General features: G+C 38.0%; 1 protein-coding gene across 2 annotated transcripts in view; it reads left to right on the forward strand.

Annotated features, from left to right (window-relative positions):
• The window catches only part of aux (cyclin-G-associated kinase), a 703221-nt gene that overhangs the window by 110520 nt on the left and 568516 nt on the right, over nt 1–24185 (forward strand). For both annotated transcript variants that reach the window (XM_090387776.1, XM_090387775.1), the window contains exon 4: nt 15961–16075. In XM_090387776.1, the coding sequence (XP_090243902.1) occupies nt 15961–16075 (115 nt within the window). The remainder of the gene's footprint in view (nt 1–15960; nt 16076–24185) is intronic.

The raw sequence follows: 24185 nt of genomic DNA on the forward strand, positions 1-24185 counted from the left end.
ATTCAGCATGCACCAATAACATTAGTCCACGAAGAGCAGTGGCTATTAATTACCACTCTGTTTTCTCCCTCTCAACCATCCCTTTATCCATAGCAGCAATTTGCCCCCAATGCCACACTGCACCAATTTGTACAGCAGTCTTCTATGTGCAACAGTATCAAAAGCATTCCTAAGATCCAAGTATATGATATCAAAATTATTCTTTGCATTTATTTCCTTTTTGACCACATCATAGTACCAGTCAAATTAACAAACCCATGCTGTGTCTGAACAATAATAATTTTTACAGTTGAAATCTGTCATTTAAGTGTGAATTACTTTACATATATTATATTTACATGAAGGTATTTATTATAATATGCAGATGAATTGTTCTAATTGGTTTGATTAATTTAATTTTCAATAAATCACATTTCTTTTCAGTAAACTGATATGTCCTACCACATAAAATGTTTTTAAATGTATTTGAAAGGAAAGCACTATTATCATGTGAAATTATGTATTAATGATGTTACCAACAGGAAATTCTATAAATGGGAACCATTCAGAGAGTTAATCTTGGAAGCTACCAGGCTTTTCATGCCAACTAAGAAATATTGTTCAAGATTTAGGCCTAAATGGATGTCAGATGAACTAATAAGACGTGGTAGAAAAGAAAAATGCACGGCATACATTTAAATTATCAGGTGACACAGAAGCCTATGGTAGATATAAGCTGTTTTGAAATCAAGTCAAAAAGGAGGTTAGGCAGGCAAAGGCAGATTACGAGAAATCTTTGGCAAAGGATGTAATGAAAAACAGCAAAGCGTTCTTTACTTGTGTAAACTCTAGAAGAAATAGGGATGAAACAGATTGGTCCACTTGATATCAATGGTTCAACTGTTGATCATCCTGCAGAGGTAGCTGATAAACTGAATGAGTATTTTGCATCTACATTTACACATGAGTAGTAATTCAGACAGGGGAATGCCAGAGGTTTATTAAACTCTGACAGTAAGTTAAATGATTTTGTAATAACTGAGAGCAAATTGGAGGAGAAATTGTTGAAGTTAAACAAAAGAAAGGCATTTGGGTGGTGGTGAGGTCAATCCAGTTACATTAAAGGAGGCAGCTAAGGAAGTAAGCAATCCCTTAACCATAATTATGAGAACTTCCTTGGACTCTGGGGAAGTCCGCATGGACCGGAGATGTGCAAATCTTAACTCGAATTCACAAAGGAGGATCAATGGTTGACACAAGTAATTACAGACTTGTTAGTTTAACTTATGTTCCGGTGAAATTAGTGGAGGCACTGGTTAAAGAAACACTGCAGGATCATCTAGACAAGACTTCAACTATAGTTCGGAGACAGCATGGGTTTGTTAAGGGGGAAATTTTGTCTCATGAATTTGATTGGATACTATGATGTGGTCACAAAGGAACTGGAAGCAAAAAATTATTTTGATGTCATATACTTGGATCTTAGGAAAGCTTTTGATTCTGTTGCACATGGAAGACTGCTGTACAAATTGGAGCAGTATGGCATTAAGGGCAAATTGCTGGTACGGATAAAGGGATGGTTGAGTGGGAGCAGACAGAGATTGGTAATCAAGGAATGCTACTCTTCGTGGACTAATGTTATTAGTGAGGTCTCCCAGGGTTTGGTGTTGGGTCCATTGTTGTTTTCTGTTTTTATTAATGACATTGATGAAGGTACATCAGGCTTAATAACTATGTTTGCAGACTATATGAAGGTTGGCAGGGTTGTTAATGACACTAATGACAGTATGCTACTGCAACAGGATCTAGAAAAGTTAGGCAGATGGGCTGAGAGGTGGCAACGGAAGTTTAACATTGGAAAATGTAAAGTACTGCATGTGGGTAGCAGTAACCCCAAAGTAATGTATCAACTGTGTGGTATTACACTCAGGGTGGTAGAGAATGAAAAGGACCTGGGATAATTATGCAGTCAGATATAAAGTTTTCTGAGCAGTGCAGACTGTCTGCAAGCTTAGCTAATGGAGTCTTGTCAATGATATACGGGAATTTTTCTAGCAGAGATTATCCCCTTGTATAAGGCAATGGTCAGTCCACACCTCGAGTACAGTATACAGGTCTGGAAACGTCATTTTAGGAAGGATGTAGAACTGCTGGAACAAATACAGAGAAGGGCAACAAGATTGTAGCAAACAACAAGAATGGAGCAAAGGGTTACTCTTATGAAGAAAGGCTTAAATTTTGCAAATTAGTGTCTGGAGACTAGGCACCTGCAAGGTGATATGATTGAAGTGTATTAGACCTTGTATGGTTTGAGAAAGCTGAATGCTGATGGGATTCTTCTTGCCCAAATTAATTGCCTGAGGGGACATAAATTCAAATTAAGGAAAGAAGTTTGTAGAATAGATGTGCGGAAATTTGCCTTTAGCCAGTGGGTGGTTGATTGCTGAAACAAACTTCTATCTGTTATTGTAGAAGTTGACAGTTTAAATAAATTGAAGGCAGAACTAGACATAAATTTGAGCGAATGAATGGATGAAATGGGAATGGTTGTTGCTGTCTAAGCTTGCTTTCATGCTTTATATGCTTCTGCTAATGGGCCCCGAGTGCCAAGCGATTTTCTTCTTGTGATTATAGAGTGATCTCCAAAGTGATATAGTTTATTTTCTAGTGCGGTTGTTATTTTATTTACTTGAAGTGGTTCTGCACTTTAAAAGTCAAAAGTAAAAACCCAGAAAGGCAATCCACCTTTCTTTTCTTATTCTTTATATATATATATCACTAACCAAATCCCCTAATTTAAACAACCGCTTGGTTACTGGTGGCTCCGCTCCTGCCTCCACGGGCGAGGCCGGTAACCTGGGAGAAAAACCAACCGTCGGGGCTAAAAGGAGCAAAGATGGAAACAAGTGAATTTCCACGTTTAGAGCTGAAGTGCTCTCAACAAAGTGACAAATATGATACTGACCTTGACTTCTCTCTCTCTCGAAGAGAATGAAAAAGGACTCTGACAGACAGGAATCACCAACTTTCCTAATAATACATTCTCTTTCAACACAACCTGTGAGCAAGCTCTCCCCCCCCTTCATCATTCAGAGATGCCTTGAACATGCCGCAGGTTCACCAAAAATGGTAAAACGTTTCCAATCTAGAGATTTGTTAATAGAGACCACCAATTCTTGACACTCTGAACTATTATTATGTCTCACATCCTTGAGTGGAATCCCAGTTCAAATCACACCACATAACACCCTCAATTCTTCAAAGGGAGTGATCACTGAATGGGATCTATTGAATGTTCTTGAAGATGAAATTGTTCAGGAACTTAAAGAACAAAAAGTCACGCAGGCAAAAAAAATCATGATCCGTAAAGATTGCAGTTTAGTCCTACCTGGAGTATAATTTTAACTTTCAGTTCTCCAAACCTACTAGCTTCAGTCAAGGCAGGATATTTAAACTGTCCCATTTGGCCATATATTGCGAATTCCTTAAGATGTTTTAAATGCCAGAAATTCGGCTATTCCCAAACAGCATGCCGTGGAGACGTAACATGTGCAAACTGTGGATGTAAAACTCGTGCACAAACAGAATGTAAGTCCTCAACCCCACAGTGTCCAAATTGCAAAGGCAACCATCCGGCATATTCCAAAGACTGCGACCTCTGGAAGTTGGGGAAAAAAATACAAAAGTATAAAATTAAAAATAAAGTTTCCTACCAAGAGGCAAGAAAATAAATAAAATTAAGTATGCCAAAATGCACTTATGCTTCTGCTACTTACAGTCATCAAGCAGTAGCATGTCAGACAGAAGTGTCCATCCCTCCAGACACATCGATCTCAGACTGGGCTCGATTAGTCCTCTCGGACTATCATCCATCTCCACCAAACGTAGTGGACCAATGCAATAATACACCATTGACAGTTGTATTCCAGTGTCCCCACTTGTCAAGCATTGGATAATTTGCAGAAATCTGATCCTGTTGACGTGAAGAAATCTCACTTATCAAGCGTGGACACAGATGATACCTCCAACTCAGAAGATCTGCTTGAAATACATGCAGATAATGATATGGAAGAAGGCAATGACACAAGATGCCTGAATTTTTCAAGAAAAGAAAAATCTAAACCTGACAGATCCTCTTTACAACTATATAGTGGACAGTACATGACAGTCCTCTAAATAGTGACCATTATCCGCTGATTTGTAAGCCACTTACAAAAAGCAAACAGACTCCACTTCCACTCACAAAACCAAATAATGGAACAAATCATACAATGGAATTGCAGAGGTTTTCGCAGCAATTACAATTACACCGTTACAATCCTGCTGCCATATGCTTACAAGAAACGAATTTAACAACAAAAATATCTGTTTCAGTCAAAAACTATACTGTCTTCAGAAAAGATCGATCTGAAACTAACAGCCCCCATGGAGGAGTAGCTATACTAGTGGAATCACGAGTCCCCTCCAGGCACATTCCATTGCAAATGCCATTAGAAGCTGTTGCTACCCACATAGTAATCGTTATAACGTTGACAGTGGTCTCGATATATCTTCCACCAAATCGTCCATGCACAATTGAGGATCTGGAAAATCTTATTTCTCAGTTACCGTCTCCTATCTGTCTATTAGGAGATTATAATGGACCTCATCCACTGTAGGGTTCTCTGGTCTCAGATGGGCGTGGTGAGATTATTGAATTTCTACTTGACAGAGAGAATTTGACACTGTTGATTACCTACTTACATCTATTTTCCTACTGGCTCATCCACTTCAATAGATCTCTCAATCTGCTCTCCGATCCTCTTTCCAACTATATAGTGGACAGTACATGACAATCCTCTAAACAGTGATCATTATCCGCTGATTTGTAGCATTCAAACCAATCAGTCCAAACAAACAGAAACAAAAAAGAAATGGAATTTTTCCAAAGCTAACTGGACAAAATTTACTGAACATGTATCTTTTGACGAGGATATCATTGAGTCTTCTGCTATTGACATTGCCACCGATCATATCAAAACGCAGATACTAACAGCTGCACCAGCTGCCATCCAACAGTCTCAAATAAGAAATTGTGGGCATACCAACCACTGGTGATATAGTGATTGTAAAAAAGCAAAAAGAGAAAAAAAATGCATTATGGAACTCCAACCACTGTCAATCTTGCTAACTTCAAGAGACTGAGAGCAAAGCTCGTTACATCCGGCGAAAGGCCAAAAAATATTCATGGATAAAGTTTGCCTCATCAATCAACAAAGATACTGATACCCAAATAATCTGGGGAAAAATAAAGAAGCTAAGCAGAAAATATCATGTATCACCTTCACCTATTATTAACTGCAATGGGAAAAAGATCTCTTCACCTGGAGAGATTGCTAATGCCTTAGGAACTACAGAAGTACAGGTCACTGTTGAAAAAAAAGCCGTGAATTAGGGTTGAATTTGAAAGTGTCTGCAATTCTGCCCAGACACGATAGGAGGGAGTATATGATGAGACCCCTGTCAATCAATTCAGCCCTGGAAAGATTGTGCAAGGCTCAAAGGGTAGAATTTTTTTCAGCCTGTCATCTGTACTTGTTAACAGGAGAGACTGCTTCTACAGGGATGGGATACACTTAAATAGAAAGGGTGCAAGAATGTTTGCTGATGCTATCGAGGCAGTGTTAGGTGGGTCGGAAAACTGCTAGATTGGGGGGACACAAGGACTAATAGAGGTGAAAGTGATTCTTGTACTGCTTCTATTGGAATGAACAGCAGCCTGGAAAGTAAGATGCAGGATATTTCAGAGACTGCTGGGAGTCATTGGGGTACAAGTAAACACATGGTTTGTGTTAGGGTAGCTAACAAAAAGAACAGGTGCGTGCATACTTGCGTGTACACCAATGCTACGAGTTTGGTAAATAAATTTGATGAATTTGAGGTATTGCTCAAAGAATCAAAGGCGGATATTGTTGGGATATCAGAAACGTGGTGTCACACAGATATAAGTAATGCAGAACTGGAATTTGGGGAGTACAACGTCTACAGAAAGGATAGACAGGATAGGAAGGTCGGAGGGGTTATGCTATTAGTTAAGAAACACATAAAATCCAAGGAAGTGAAGCTAGTCGACATCGCTGGACAGTGCAGTGTTGAGTCAGTTTGGTGTGACATAAGCATTGGGAGATCAAAATTAAGAGTAGGAGTGTGCTATAGGCCTAATGACTCTGATGAGCATAATAAGAAACTGTACAGAGAAATAGTGGGCTAATAAATCAGAGAGTCTTATAATGGGGGATTTTTATTTCCCAGATATTGACTGGAATTTGGGGGTTGGTTACTCACACACTAGCAAGGCTTTTGTGGATTTATTGGATGATTTTTTTCTAAATCAGCATGTTCGGGAGGCAACTAGAAGAAGCAATACTCTTGATTTGATTATCAGTAGTGAATATTCATGCATTAAGAATCTGCAGATACAGGAACCACTAGGTGGCAGTGATCACAGTGTGCTGAAGTGGGATTTACTCAAGGAGGTAACTACCATCAGGGGTAAAGGGAAGGGTTATTGCTTTTGTAAAGGCGACTACGATGGACTGAGACAGTATTTAAATTCTATACAGTGGGACCAACTGATGATGTTACCAACAGCAAACTCAAAATGGGAAGCATTCAAAGAACTTATCTTGGAAGCTGCTAGGCTTTACATACCAACTAAGAAATATCGTTCCAGGTTCAGGCCTAAATGGATGTCAGATGAACTAATGAGACATATGGCAGAGAAGAAAAATGCATGGGATACCTATAAATTAACATGTGACACAGAAGTCTATGATAGATATAAGTTGATCTGTAACCAAGTTACAAAGGAGGTTAGGCAGGCGAAGGCAGATTACGAGAAATCTTTGGCAAGGGATGCAAAGAAAAACAGCAAGGAGTTCTTTACTTATGTAAACTCTAGAAGGAAGGGGATGAATCAGATTGGTCCACTTGATATCGATGGTTCAACTGTTCATGATCCTACTCAGGTAGCTAACAAACTAAATCAATATTTTGCATCTACATTCACACATGAGGAGTTATTCAGGAAGGGGAATGCCATAGATGAAGTAAACACTGGCAGTGAGCTAGATGATATTGTAATAATTGAGAGTAAAGCGGAGGAGAAATTGTTGAAGATAAATACAAGAAAGGCACCTGGGGTGGATGGGATCTATCCAGTTATATTAAAGGAGGCAGCAAAGGAAGTAAGCAATCCGTTAGCCATAATTATGAGAGCTTCCTTGGACTCAGGAGAGGTACCCACAGATGGAGATGTGCAAATGTAACCCCAATTCACAAAGGAGGATGAAAGGCTGACACAATTAATTATAGACCTGTGAGTTTAACTTCTATTCCAGGAAAATTAATGGAAGCACTGGTTAAAGAAGCACTGCAGGATCATCTTGACAAGAATTCAGTTATAGCTCAGACACAGCATGGTTTTGTTAAAGGAAGGTCTTGCCTGACCAATTTGATTGGATACTATGAGGTAGTCACAAAAGAATTGGATGCAGGGAATAACTTTGATATCATATATTTGGATCTTAGAAAGGTTTTTGATACTGTTGCACACGGAAAACTGCTGCACAAATTGGAGCAGTGTGGCATTGGTGGAAAATTGTTGCTATGGATAAAGGGATGGTTGAGTGGTAGAAGACAGAGAGTGGTAATTAATGGACACTGCTCATGGTGGACTAATGTTATTAGTGGAGTCCCTCAGGGTTCAATGTTGTGTCCATTGTTGTTTTCTGCATTTATAAATAATATTGATGATGGTATATCAAGCTTAATGTCCAAGTTTGCAGACGATACAAAGGTTGGCAGGGTTGTTAAGGATGCTACTGACGCTATGCTGCTGCAACAGGATCTGGAAAGGTTGAGCAGATGGGCTGAGAGGTGGCAAATGAAGTTTAACATTGACAAATGGAAAGTACTACATATGGGAAACAGCAACCCCAGAGCAACGTATCAACTCTGTGGTACTACACTGACAGTGGTAGAGAATGAAAAGGACCTGGGGGTAATTGGGCAGGCAGATATGAAGTTCTCTGAGCAGTGCAGACGGGTTGCAAGAGTAGCTCATGGTGTCTTATCAATGATATACAGGAATTTTTCTAGCAGCGACAGGGAGGTGATTATTCCCTTGTATAAGGCAATGGTCAGGCTGCACCTGGAGTACTATATACAGGTCTGGAGTCCTCATTTCAAGAAGGATGTAGAGCTGATGGAACGAGTACAGAGAAAGGCAACAAGGTTAGTGAATGGAACAAAGGGTTGCTCTTACGAAGAAAGGCTTAAGTTTTGCAAATTACAGTGTCTGGAGACTAGGTACCGGCGAGGTGATCTGATAGAGGTGTACAAAGCCTTGAATGGTTTGAGCATGCTCAATGCTGATGGGATACTTCCTCTTGTTCAGAATAATCACCTGAGAGGGCATAAATTCAAATTGAGGAAAGACAGATGTAGGATAGATGTGCGGAAATTTGCCTTTTGCCAGCGGGTAGTTGGATTGTGGAACAGATTTCCATCCCTTGTTGTGGAAGTTGATAGCCTAAATAAAGTTAAGGCTCAGCTGGACAGGTATTTCGAACGAACGGAGGGGTGAAGCGGAAGGGGTTTTTTTTTTTTTTTGGCTGATGCTGCATAAGCTTGCTTTCTTGCATCATATGCCTCTACTAATGCTAATTGTGTTCTGTGAATTGTCCGCCTCAAGTGCATATCAACCGTCTTTCCAAAAAATTATAGCCGAAACTGAGAAAAGGAAACTGAATTTCAAAGCTACATGCCATTTACCCTATAACTAACCATTAACAATATCTGAACTGAAAGAATCTATATATACCTCAAGAAATAGTGCTCCTGGCCCTGACGGAATTTACTATATAATGCTTCAACACCTCAATCAGAAATCACTGTCTTCATTGCTTAAACTTTACAGTCGGATATTCCTAGAACATCTATTCCCCACTTCCTGGCAACATTCTTATATAATAGCTATACCGAAACCTGGAAATGATCATTCGATACCAAACAATTATATACGAATTTCTCTAACCAGCTGCTTGAGCAAGACTTTGGAAAAAATGGTTCACCATAGTCTCACCTGGTATTTTGAATCCCAAAACATAATCAGTAACAATCATTTTGATTTTCGAAAGAATAGATCTTCCCTAGATCTCATGACAAAAGCTGAATCAATCATAAGAAACACATTCATCAGAAATCAACATCTGGTCATGATATGCCTTGATATAGAGAAGGCTTTTGATACAACATGGCGACACGGCATCCTAAGAGATCTCCATTCTATTCATATGAGAGGGCATTTACCATATTTTATTCAAAGCTTCCTTCAACACAGATCTTTCCAAGTTAAGTACCAGCAGGTTTTATCTCAAACATATATACAAGAAGAAGTCCCACAGGGCTCTCTTCTTAGTGCCACTCTGTTCTCACTACGAATAAACAATATCACAAACTGCATTCTAAACACTGTTGATTCATATTTCTATGCGGATGACCTTACCATATCCTGCCATTCCCAGAATATGAACTATATCTAGAGGCATCTACAAATATCCATTAATAACGTATTCACAAAATTACACACGAACACCAACCTTTGCTGAAATAATTATTTTAAATTTACTTTAATATTGTAAAATATATACATAGAACTAATGAAATAATAAAACTTTTCTTTAAATTAATATACAATAAAAATAAAAAAAATACTACATTTACAATAAATATAGAATATATATAAGATATATAAGAATTTTTGAGAATAAAAGCAATAAAATAATGAAAATAAAACCACTAAAATACAATAAAACAATGAGACTAAAACTGCTAAAATCCTGAAGCTTTCAGAGGCATCTGCCTCCTTTCTCAACAGTGAGATTTTTATGGTACAACACATCCTTAAATAACAGCAGGCTCACGGCTGTCAGCACGTGGTTCCACAGGAGCATGGGCAGTATTCCCTTTATGCACACTGGAACCGGAAATGGCTCTGGAGCTTGCCAAGTGGAACAGATCATCCCGTCCGTGAATCACCGCCTCAAAGAGGGGATGAATACGAATTCCCCTGTCTGTTAATGGTATTGTTCTCAGAAGAACAAATCTGCAAGCTCTCAAGCCACTTGCGATCCCAAAACCTATGTGCATGGTCGACGATGGCAGCTTCGTCCAGGGAGATCTGATGATGCTTCTCCCAAAAATGTTCCGCTACAGTGGACTTCCCATAATCCCCAGATTTTATAGCACTCACTCGGGAGCGTGCTGGAAATGACACACTCCCAAGCCATTTCCAGTTCCAGTGCGCATGAAGGAAATACTGCCCATGCTCCTGTGGAACCACGTACTGAGAGCCGTGAGCTTGCTGTTATTTAAGGATGTGTTGTATGATAAAAATCTTACTGTTGAGAAAGGAGGCGTATGCCTCTGAAAGCTTTGGGATTTTAGTGGTTTTAGTCTCATTGTTTTATCGGTATTTTAGTGGTTTTATTTTCATTAATTTATCGCTTTTATTCTCATAAATTCTTATATATCTTATATATATTCTATATTTATTGTAAATGGGTTATATTTTTATTTTTATTTTATATTAATTTAAAGAAAAGTTTTGTTATTTCATTAGTTCTATGTATATATTTTATAGTATTAAAGTAAATTAAAAATAATTATTTCAGCAACGGTTGGTGTTCGTGTGTAATTTTGTGAATATCAGTTTTTTCAACCCCAGAGGCCTATTTGAGGATCCATTAATAACATTGAATTATGGATGGCACAAAATGGTTACAGACCGTCAAGCCACAAATCTACAGCCATACATTTCTGCACAAAGCACAGAATGCATCCTGAACCTGAGTTGCATTTGGCCAATCACCCTTTACTAATTGTAAACAGTATTCGTCTCCTAGGGCTAATTTTTGATAAGAAATTAAACTTCCAGGAGCACATAAAATATCTAAGAACACTTGCGCAAAGAAAATGAATATACTCCGGGTCATCTCCAGTACATTTTGGGGTGCAGATCGTTATACCCTGCCCCACTTATACAAGTCCCTAATTAGATCTCGTCTAGACTACGGAGCACCTGTTTATGACTCAGCTAGGGAGAGCACCTTAGCCTGTCTTGCACCCATCCAGCATTCCTCTCTTAGGATAGTCCTAGGTGCATACAGAACGTCACCAGTACAAAGTCTTTAGCATCAGAAGAAAGATGTTGCTGACGAATTACTCAGCTAAAATTAAAAGCCTGCCTACTCATCCTGTTTGGCCACTCCTGCATGATCCCCAGTGGAAAACCCACTATGCAAATAAACACAGAACAATTCGGCCTGCTGGTATCAGACTGCAGATTCTAGCAGAAAGCTGGAACATCCAATTTGATAATATCCTCAGAGAATCAAAAGATCCAGATCTACCATGGACTACCTTCACACTTTCTTCTAATGAATACTTTTAGCAATGGGGTAAACGTTCAGTAGCAAATATTAACATCCAACAACTACATTATGCTCATTAGCATTAGCATTAGTAGAGGCATATGATGCAAGAAAGCAAGCTTATTCAGCATCAGCCAAAAAAAAAAAAAAAAAAAAACAACCACTACTCCCATTTCACCCCTCAATTCGTTCGAAATACCTGTCCAGCTGAGCCTTAAATTTGTTTAGGCTATCAACTTCAACAACAAGCGATGAAAGTCTATTCCACAAACCAACTGCCCGCTGGCTAAAGGCGAATTTCCGCACATCTATCCGACATCCGCCCTTCCTCAATTTGAATTTATGCCCTCTCAGGTGATTATTCTGAGCAAGAGGAAGAATCCCATCGGCATTGAGCATGCTCAAGCCATTCAAAGCCTTGTACATCTCTATCAGATCACCTCGGTGATGCCTAGTCTCCAGGCTCTGTAATTTGCAAAACTTAAGTACCCCCAATTCACAAAGGTCTATACTGATGGTTCAAAGTCTAACAATCAAGTGGGTGCAGCTGCTGTCTTCCCTAATTCAACTGTCTCGTTTTTACTTCCAGCCGAATGTAGCAGTTATACCTCTGAGCTTCATGCCATTAAGCCGCCTCTCTAGCCAGGTGGGCAGGAGCAGCAGTGCATAGCACATGCTTCTTGATTAGTCTGGGGTTCGAGCCCGTGAGCCACCAAATACGGAGGATGCGGAAAGGTCAGGGAATGACCACCGCATATCCCTGGAGCAATATGGCCTTAGTTGCTAATGCTCCTAAAAACCAAATAACAACATAACATCATGCCATTAAGCTTGCTCTGAAAAATATCTCACTGCAGTCAATAAATAAAAGTATAATACAATCCTTTATTAAAACTTGTAAGACATAAGCTGATGCAGCTTCACGAGCATCAACAAACTTATCTTTTCTTGGATCACTGGCCACAGTGGTATTCCAGGAAATGAATGTGCAGATGATGCTGCAAAGCATCCTTCCAACGTAGCCTCAACAAATGATCTAGTCCCATATCGTGATTATAGATGCAAAACACGGAGACAAAAAATACAGAGAACATGCATGGAACAATGGACACTTCTGTGGAAAATGCAAACAAATAACAAGCTATTTCAAATAAAGCCTGAACCACAATTATGGACTTCTAGCCTTTGTAAAAATAGAAAAGAAAAAGTAATCTTAGCCAGAATTCTCACCTCATTCATCTATATCTGCTTACAGGGAAGGATCCTCCTCAGTGTGCGCACTGCTTGCAACCTCTTGCAGTAAAACATATACTCCTTGAATGTAGCTTGTTTAACAATGCCTGATGAATGGCTTTTAATTCCATTTCAGATCTGCAACAACCCCTGTCTCTCAATAGCATCATAGGCAAAGAAGCAAATCTCTCTGAATTCTTTTTCTATTTAAAACAAATTCAAATGTATGACCGTTTCTAACTGTTGTACAAGCAGTTCTTGTATTTAAATTGAATTGATTTGGGAGGTGCAGTATGGCCTAAGTTGCCCTTGCACCAGAAAACACCACAGCAACAATAATAACAAATCTACTAATGCTAATGCTATATTCCTGTATTCTTAATGAAATCTTCTTCAGACCAATGTGTGGGGATGTATGAAGGTATGTATGTTGTTTTTATCAAGCATACTGAGGTTCCATGTAAATATTAATTTTGGGAGTTTTTCTGTATATCTCAGTATAGTCACTGTACCTTTCAGATGCCCCTTCCCCACCCCATATTGATGTAAAGTTAGGATTCAGTAAGAAAATCAGAAATGTAACGAAGTAGTGTTCTTTACTGTTTTAGTGTTGCTGCAAGTGATTGAACAGCACTAATTCACTGTTTCTGTGAGCTGAAATCTATAAATAATTTAATGTGGTACAAATGTTTTGTTTTCAAATATATATGCTTTGCTTTCAAATATATTTATAAGTATGTAGTATATTTTATGCAGTTTGCAAGTTATTTAATGCATGCATTGATATATAAGTCCATAACCTTATTGCAGTATTTTCATGGTTTAAATTCCGTTTACCGAATAGAATATAATATGAAATTAAGGAAAAGTCAAATATATAAATAGTTAAGCTAATTTATAATATTAAATTAATTCATTCTAAATTGGCAAATGGTAATGCGTATAACAAATCATGAAATTGGGTAACCTGATAGGTTGGTTCAACATTAACCTGTACTTTACTTTTTTTAAGACTGGCCACTTTGGGGTATGATGAAAGTTTTCATTGTGGGTTGTAGCTTTTTGCCATATGATTTTACTCCCTGCATCTCTGCAGTAGAAGATGGTGTCAGCCCTTGTCACTTGGATTATGGAATAATGCTGAGATAATCAAGTTTCTGGTGAAAGAGAGCATGAAACCAACCAGCATTTATGTAGGTTATATGAGACATTATGATAAAAAGACGTTGTGTATGAGTGAGTATGGTCAATATGCTTTGAGGTCACAGAACAGTGACCGATAGGTTGCAGCTCACATAAGTTTATGGCCACTTTCTGTTCAAAAAGTGTGTGTGTGTATGTATAATGGGATAATATTCAAACATTTACCCACATCAGGCACAGTGTATTGTTTTCTCAGTTTTCTCAGAATGCTTCCATTTGAATTGGAAGAAATATTTCTGTGGCAGTTATTAACTTGCAGTGAAACTCGGGTGCACTATTTCATTTCTGAGCTAAAGCACTCTGACCTATATTGGCATCACAGATTTCCCTCTACCCACAAAAAAAAAAAAAAATTTGTTTGTCTGGCCCATTTGTATCTGTTAACAAGAGAGAGTCCTTTCCTGTGTCATTGTTGTAATGTACTGCTTACAATCAAACATGTTCTTGTTGATTGTGGATGTTATCACATCTTGTGTTTAGTAGCCTCGTTCCAGAAAATCCTCATTTCAACAATAACAATCTAAAAAAAAAAAAAAATTCATAATACAGTCACATCAGCTGGCTAGGTCATCGCCAAAGTCTTATGGGATGCTGAAGGAGTAATCCATGTTGATTTCCTGCCACCAGATACAACAGTTAACCTACACTATTATAGCAACCTGCTATTTAGTATTGTACACCAGGCAGTTTATAAGAATCTTGGGGAACTGTCAGTGCAGCTTATTTTACTGCATTACAGTGCACAACTCTGATGACAGTGACACTGACAAATTTCTTGAGAAATCATGTTTTCCTTCTTACATTCCAAACTTGCTCCCTTCAATCATATACTGCTTTTGGGCCAGTGAAAGAGGCATTTGGGAGGGTCAGGAATTTCAACCAAGCATCTGCTGTAATTTCAGTCTATATCTGGTACTGGAGTACTGTAGGTTCCAGTAATATTTTGTTTGAAGTTACCATTAAAAAAAAATCATTTGTTTCAGGATTGAATTTGTGAATTCATGTTTTGTACACAACAACAAATCATTTAATAAAATCATTAAAATCATCATATTGAAATTGTCTCTAATTAGTGTTCAAGTCTTTTGTGTACATATCCTGATGGAAGGTTTTGCTTTAAGATGTGGATGTTGTACCATTTGCAACATAGTTTTGCATGGATATGCTTCTCTCTCACACATGCACATGGGCATTAGAACTGCATAACCTCGTGTAGTATAAGTTTACTATTTATTTTTGAGGCTCTGGAATGCGAATTGCATTTTTAATGAAGTTGTTTATAGACAGTAACATGCATTTAATTTCTTAGCATATGGAGAAATTCACATTATTGTCTGTCAGATCTTAATATCTTCTCTGGGCTGTCAGTAAAATTGTCTGCATTTCAGATTTGTACATTAAATCAGTTTTTAGACTGGATGTAGAAGAAGACTACCATTCATCAAAGGAGAGACCTAAGTATACCACACTGAGGATTACTAGATACAGAAAACCTGAAACCAGATTTTAGTATTAAACTCCCTCAATTTAGGCAGCTATACATGGTGAGGGGACCTCCCAGTGATGCTGCTGGTCCTCCACAATAGCATCACTGGGATCCAGTGCCCACAGCCTAGGTTCCAGGCTAATACCATCTAGTGTGTTTGCTGTGCATGGAAATTCGACAGACTAAAGGTAGAGCTCAGTATCTCATACCAGGAGCCCAGAAAAACAGTTAAAGCAGAAGTGCAAATAAGGCAACATATGGTGAAAAGGTTGCCAAGAAATGTTCGATTGGGACTCTGGAAATGGACACAGGACAGCATTGATACTTAGACAAAAAAGGGATAAATAGACTGATAAAAGTAAATAAGCACTTAGCACTTGAGAAGCCAACCGTAAGATCCAGCAAGCCCACGTAATGGCTGAATTCTCACAGTGGAATTGTTGTGGATTCCAATGAAATACAATTCAGTATTTTTTGTATGATGATTTTTTAATATTATAATTATTTTGAGTATTTTTTGAATGATTATTTTAATGAAGGATTAAGCTCTTGTAGGTTTTGTTGTTATTCTTTGACATGATCTAGAAAAAATTATCTGGTCACCCCAATATTATTCAGTTTATTTCTGCAGCAGCTATTGAAAAGGAACAGTCAGATCATGGAAAAGCAGAATATCTTTTATTGACAGAGTTATGTACAGGTAAAATAAACTGAATCGAATTGAAGTTACTTGATTATTGATATGTCGTATTTAACTTATTCTCAGCTTTCTGGGTTTGTTGCATACAGAAATTTGGGTACAGGATGAAGAATTCTATGTATCAACTTGCCATTGAAAATTAACCCAATTAAATGGTATTGAATAATTCCTATATTTATTTGTGGTACGGTCACTTTTTTTCTAAAAACACTTGGCAGAATGAACTTTTCATATCAATGACATGAATTATTCTCTTAATTGAGACTTTCTGAGACTTGTTTTTTTTTATTTTAACATAACTTATTTTTCAACATGTTTTTTTTTTGCAACCTGTTTCTACGATGAAAACAAAAGCAGGTGCATTGAAAATTTCTGCTCAATTGTATATTTACCTTTTATTACAATTATATTTTGCATCTCATATAGTACTGTATCCTAGTAGATTTTCTGTTGAGAACTAGTTTACATTTTAATTACATTATTTATTTTCTTGCTTTAAAAAATTTGTTGTGGCATTTTATTACACTAAACTGTAAAGAAAGCATTAACTGCACACTTTTTAACCAACAATTTTAAACCATTCAAGGCCTGGTACTAAGCTAATTATTAAAAAATATATCAAATAAAGTTTGAAATATATGTTATTTATATTTCAAATAATTATTTGACATTATTTGGGTTTCAAAATTAATTTCAAAAGATGTTATTTGAATAGTTACATGATTCTTTGATTTATTTAGTTTTTTGAATAGTTATTTGATTCTTTCGGGTATTTGGTTTAAACAGTTATTTAATTACTTATTTGATTATTTGTTAATTTGTTAAACTGTACATTATTTGTTATTTGATTAGATCTTTATGAACATTTTTTTATAATTTGAAATAATTAGTGTTAAAATCTGTTGATATTTTTTGAGCTAAAAGGAGTCGTTACTGCTTGAAGTCTGAGATTGAAGGGGTGTGGAAACAGCTGATTGGTATTAGTCAGTGATTTTAAAAAATATATCAAATAAAGTTTGAAATATATGTTATTTATATTTCAAATAATTATTTGACATTATTTGGGTTTCAAAATTAATTTCAAAAGATATTATTTGAATAGTTACATGATTCTTTGATTTATTTAGTTTTTTGAATAGTTATTTGATTCTTTCGGGTATTTGGTTTGAACAGTTATTTAATTACTTATTTGATTATTTGTTAATTTGTTAAACTGTACATTATTTGTTATTTGATTAGATCTTTATGAACATTTTTTTATAATTTGAAATAATTAGTGTTAAAATCTGTTGATATTTTTTGAGCTAAAAGGAGTCTTTACTGCTTGAAGGCTGAGATTGAAGGGGTGTGGAAACAGCTGATTAGTATTAGTCAGTCATTTTAAATTGATTAATTTTAAACCATTCAACGCCTCGGACACCTCAATCAGATCACCTCGCAGGTGCCTAGTCTCCGGATGCTGCAACTTATGTATTTTTAAGCCACTCTTGGTAAGAAAGGCTTAAATTGGTAATCGTGGTAAGAGAGGCCATTGTTCCTCTCACCGATCTTTGTTGCCCATCTCTGTACTAGTTCTAGCAACTCTACATCCTTCCTAAAATGAGGCCTCCAGAACTGTACATAGTACTCAAGTGTGCCTTGACCATTACCTTACACAAAGGTATAATCATCTCCTTGTCTCTGCTAGCAAAATTCCTGTATATCATTGGCAAAACTCCATGCCTTGCTCTGGCAACCTGTCTACACTGCTCGGAGAACTTCATATCCGACTGCCCATGCTGTGTCTGAACTATTACTGCAATCTTGTCTAGGTGATCCTGCAGTGCTTCTTTAACCAGTGACTCCATTATTTTCTCTGAAACAGAAGTTAAACTAACAGGTCTATAATTATTTGCATCACCCTTTGAACCCACTTTGTGGATTGGGGATACATTTGCACATCTCCAGTCCACGGGGGACCTCCTCTGAATCTAAGAATGCTCTCATAATGATGGCTATGGGTTTGTTTACTTCCCTCGCTGCCTCCTTCTATACAACTGGATAGATTCCATCTGCTCCAGGTGCCTTTTTTGTTTAATTTCAACAATTTCTCCTCCATTTTGCTCTCTGTTATTACAAAATCATTTAGCTCCCATTAGAATTTAGTAAACTTCTGTCCTCCCCTTCCTTACAGAATTCCTCATGTGTGAATGTAGATGCAAAGTACTCATTCAGTTTGTCAGCTATCTAAGCAGGATCATCAACAGTCAAACCACCAACATCAAGTGGACCAATTTGATTCATCCCCTTCCTGCTAGAGTTCACATATGTAAAAAGTCTTTGTTGTTTTTCTTTGCCTCCTTTGCCAAGGATTTCTTGAAATCAGCCTTCACTTGCCTAACCTCCTCTGTGACTTGATTACAGACTAGCTTATATCTGCCATAGGCTTCTGTGTCACCTGATAATTTATATGCATCCCACACATTTTTCTTCTCTGCCATGAGCCTCATTAGTTCATCTGACATCTATTTAGGTCTAAATCTTCGACAGTATTGCTTAGTTGGTATGAAAAGTTGGTATGAATTTGCTGTTGGTAACATCATCAGTTAGTCCCACTGTACAGAAGGCCCCGAGTGCCAAGCGATAGTGACAAGCGATTTTCTTCCAGTGATTATAGAGTGATCTCCAAAGTGATATAGTTTCTTTATTTTCCAGTGCGGCTGTTATTTTATTTACTTGAAGTGGTTCTGTGCTTTAAAAGTCAAAAGTAAGAACCCAGAAAGGCAATCCACCTTTCTTTTCCTATTCTTTATATATATCACTAACCAAATGAACTAACTTAAACAACCGCTTGGTCACTGGTGGCACCGCTCCTGCCTCCACGTGGTGGGGCCGGTAACCTGGGGGGAAAACCAACCCTCGGGGCGAAAAGGAGCAAAGATGGAAACAAGCGAATTTCCACGTTTAGAGCCAAAGTGCTCTCAACATGAACTTGACAATGACACCGACCATGACTTCTCTCTTTCAAAGAGACTTAAAAAAGACACTAGGAAGCAGGAATCTCCAGCTTTCCTAATAATACACTCTTTGTCATCCCAACCTGTGAGCAAGCTCTCACCTTTCATCATCCAGAGATGCCTAGAAAACGCTGCAGGTTCACCAAAAATGGTTAAACGTCTCCAATCAGGAGATCTACTAGTAGAGACTTGTTACTCAAGACATTCTGAGTTACTACTAAAACTTATTTCTTTAAGTGGAATACCGATTCAGGTCACCCCACACAACACACTAAATTCTTCCAAAGGAGTGATCTCTGAATGGGATCTATTATACGTTTCTGAGGAAGAAATTGTCCAGGAGCTAAAAGATCAAAATGTCTCTCATGCAAAACGTATCATGATCAGAAAAGACGGCAACTTAACTCCCACGCGAAACATAATCTTGACTTTCAGTACTCCAAATCTACCGGATTCTGTCAAAGCAGGTTACTTGAATTGCCGCATTAGGCCTTATATCCCAAATCCGCTCAGATGCTTTAAATGTCAAAAGTTCGGCCATTCTCAGACAGCATGCCGTGGAGACGCCATATGTCCAAACTGCAGCTGCAAGAATCACACACAAGCAGAATGCAAAGCTCCAACACCACAGTGTCCTAATTGTAATGGCAAACATCCAGCCTACTCTAAAGACTGTGAACTATGGAAGATAGGAAAAAAAATACAAAAATATAAAATTGAAAATAAAGTCTCTTACCAAGAGGCGAAAAAACAGATCAACTTAAGTATGCCAAAACGCACTTATGCTTCTACCACTCTCAGACACGAATCAGTAGCATGTCAGACTGAAGTATCCATCTCTCCAAATATATCAATATCAGACTGGGCACGATCAGTACTCTTGATCCAGCATCCATCTAAACCGAATTCAATAGACCAAAGCAATAACACGCCACTCAATTCCAACCCAGAGACTTCCGCATAGTCAAGCAGCAGAAAATCTGCAAAAATCGTATTCTGCTGAGACGAATGTATCAGGTCTAACAAGCATGGATACGGATGATTCTATCGGTCAAGAAGAACTGCTTGAAATACATGCAGAAGATGATATGGACGATAGCAATGAATCGGGACGTCCCACTTTTCCCCGAAGTGGGACCGTCATAAACAGTCAACTTATAAAAAGCAGTCAGATACATCTTCCACGAACAAAACCAAATAATGGAACACATCATTCAATGGAATTGTAGAGGTTTTCGTAGCAACATCGATGATATTAATGAACTAATTCACTGCTTTAATCCGGTAGCGATGTGCCTACAGGAAACCAACTTGACTCCCCAAGTTTCCACCACAGTCAAAAATTACACTATCTACAGACAAGATAGATCTGACACTAATATTGCTCATGGAGGAGTAGCCATCCTGTTGGACTCAAGAGTTCCTTCCAGATGCATTCCATTGAAAACCTCTTTAGAAGCTGTTGCCACATGCATAATAATTGGAATCACCGTTACATTGGTCTCAATTTATCTTCCACTTAATCGTCCATATTCTATTCAGGAAATCGAAGATCTCGTGTTGCAACTACCAGTTCCCTTCTGTCTACTAGGTGACTTTAATGCTCACCACCCATTATGGGGTTCTTCCAGCTTAGACAGGCGTGGAAAACTTGTTGAGACGTTAATAGATAGACAGGATCTAACGTTGTTAAATACAGGCTCTCCTACCTATGTTCATTTTCCTACCGGATCAACCTCTGCAATAGACCTTTCCATTTGCTCTCCAGTGCTCTATCCAAGTATCCAGTGGGTAACTCTTAACGACCCTCACAACAGCGATCATTTCCCAATAATATGCAAAGTTCAAACTTCCTGTTCATTACCAACAGACAATCCGGTAAAATGGAAATTTCCAAAGGCTGACTGGATAAAATATAGCACGCTTGTCTCGTTCGACAACCATATCATACAGTGCTCTTCTATCAACCATGTTACTGAACATATAACAAACCAAATATTAACAGCTGCAACCGCTGCAATTCCACAATACCAAGTCAGGAAAAGGCGAAAATTAAATTATTGGTGGAACGAAGAGTGCAACAACGCAAAAAAAAAGAGAAAAACAAAGCTTGGAATCAATTCCACAAACATCCCACCACTTCCAATCTTATTAATTATAAGCGACTTAGAGCAAAAGCCCGTTATATCAGACGGAAAGCAAAAAAAGAATCTTGGATTAAATTCGCTTCCTCAGTTAATAAAAATACAGACATCAGACTGATCTGGAATAAGATAAAATTGTTAAATGGCAAAATTCCTCCAACATCTACTCCACTAATTAACTGGAATGGACAGGAACTCTCTACTCCTGCAGAAATCGCAAATGCACTAGGATCTGTATTTTCCCAGTTGTCCTCCTCAACTTCTTATGACCAATCGTTTCAAAAAATTAAAGGCGTAACTGAAAAATCCAAACTGAATTTCACTGACAGTTGTGCACTAAAATATAATCAACCATTTACCATGGTTGAATTTCAGCATGCTCTTACCAACACAAGGAACAGCGCTGCTGGCCCTGATGGGATATTTTATATAATGCTCAAAAATTTAAATACAAAGTCACAGTCATCACTGCTGTTCTTCCTCAATCGAATATTCACTGAACATACATACCCAAGCTCCTGGCGTCATTCCTACGTTCTGGCTATCCCAAAACCTGGTAAAGACTATTCTGTTCCTCAAAACTACAGACTAATTTCACTTACCAGCTGTCTGAGCAAAACCCTCGAAAAAATGGTTCACCACCGTCTGACTTGGTATCTTGAGTCCCAAAACTTAATCAATAACAATCAATTTGGTTTCAGAAAAAATCGATCATCATTGGACCTTATGATTAAAGCCGAAGCAAACATCAGAAATGCATTCATCAAAAAGGAGCATCTCGTTATGGTCTGTCTGGATATTGAGAAAGCCTTTGACACCACATGGCGTTTCGGCATTTTAAAGGATCTACATTCTCTTGGCCTGAGAGGAAATTTGCCATATTTCATCAAAAATTTCTTAGAACAAAGATCCTTTCAAGTTCGTTACCAAGGAATTCTTTCTAAAAACTTTGTTCAAGAAGGAGGAGTCCCTCAAGGGTCCGTTCTCAGTGCCACTCTATTTGCAATTAGAATTAATCACTTAACTGAACTTATTCCGAAAACAGTGGACTCATATCTTTATGCCGATGATCTCACAATCTCCTGCCACTCTAAAAACATGAACTACATTGAGAGACAATTGCAGATATCAATAAATCAGATCCAGATTTGGATGACACAAAACGGTTACAGACTATCCAGCCAGAAATCTACTGCCATTCATTTCTGCACCATACGTAAAATGCATCCTGATCCTGAACTCCATTTAGATAACCATCTTATTCCAATAGCAAATAGTATTCGTCTACTTGGCTTAATTTTTGACTGTAAGTTAAACTATCAAAAACACATTGAACATCTCCGGACAACTTGCCAAAAAAAAAATGAACATACTCAGAGCCTTATCAGCAACAACCTGGGGAGCAGATCGCTACACCTTGCTTCACTTATACAGATCCATAATTAGATCTCGTCTGGACTATGGCGCACCTGTCTTTGATTCTGCTAGGGAAAGTGTCTTATCTCGTCTCAACCCTATTCAACATTCAGCTCTAAGAATAGCTCTAGGTGCGTTCAGAACATCTCCAGTGCAAAGTCTCTATGTAGAAGCCTACGAAGCTCCTCTAAACATCAGAAGAAAGATGTTACTATTGAACTACGCAACCAAGATTCAAAGTCAGTCGACGCATCCTAATTGGTCAATATTTAATGATCCGCCACTCACCATGTTTTATAGAAACAAGCCACAAGCAACTAGGCCTGCAGGTATTAGGTTAATGGAACTAGCAGAAAACTGGAATATACAACTCAATAAAGTCCACCAAGAACCTACAGATCACGTTCCTCCATGGTCTGTCATCATGCCGTGTTGTGACTATTATTTCCACCAATGGGGGAAACACTCTTTAACGGGTACTAACATCCAGCAGCTCCACACTGCTCATTTACAAAGTTATCCCGACTTTGCGAAAATATATACTGACGGCTCAAAGTCTGAGAATGGATCAGGTGCAGCAGTGGTATTCCATGACACTATCACTTCCGTGTCACTTCCGACAGAATGCAGCAGTTACACCACTGAATTATATGCTATAAAACTTGCTTTGGAAAACATTTCCCATCTCTCAATCAAAAAGAGTATAATCTACACAGACTCGCAAAGTGCCCTATTAGCAATGCAAAAGATTTCCCCATCTACTCATCCGCTACTACAGCTAATCAGATCAGAATTGATTCGTCTTCGAGATCATCGGCAAAATGTTGTCTTCTGCTGGATTCCAAGCCATACTGGAATACCGGGAAATGAAATTGCAGATGATGCTGCCAAGCATCCATCCAGCACATCCCCAATTAATTTTCTGGTCCCATTCAGGGATTACAAATTACATATACGAAATATATGTAAGGAACGATGGAAACTACAGTGGCAAATGCACATTCACAACAAACTCCTTGAAATTAAACCTATTCCACAATTATGGGCCTCCAATTTTCGCACAAACAGACAAGAAGAGGTTGTCCTGGCCAGAGCCCGAATAGGCCACACCCAATTGACCCATCTATTCCTATTATCAGGTAATGACCCTCCACAGTGTTCACATTGCCACAAGTCACTCACAATAAAACACGTACTCCTGGATTGCATCTTGTATAACAATTCCCGTCTAATTTCATTCACTTCTCTCTCAAACTTACAGGAATTGTCACTTAACCATATCATAGGCGAAAATTCAAACCTTACAGAATTCTTCTTCTTTCTGAAACGAAAAGGTTTATATAACCGTTTCTAACTGCTTCCATAGAAGCCAATAAAATTAGTACTAACTACTATGATAGGTGCAATATGGCCTAAGTAGCCTTTGCACCAGAAAAATCCAAGAACAACAACAACAACACTGTACAGAATTAAAAACTGTCTGAGACCACTGTAGTACCTTTACGAAAAAAAAACCTTTCCCTTTACCCTTGATGGTAGTTACATCTTTACGTA

Source organism: Mastigoproctus giganteus, chromosome 13 (genome assembly GCF_048544385.1).
Source record: "Mastigoproctus giganteus isolate SK-2022 chromosome 13, ASM4854438v1, whole genome shotgun sequence".
Taxonomy (NCBI): Eukaryota; Metazoa; Arthropoda; class Arachnida; order Uropygi; family Thelyphonidae; genus Mastigoproctus; species Mastigoproctus giganteus.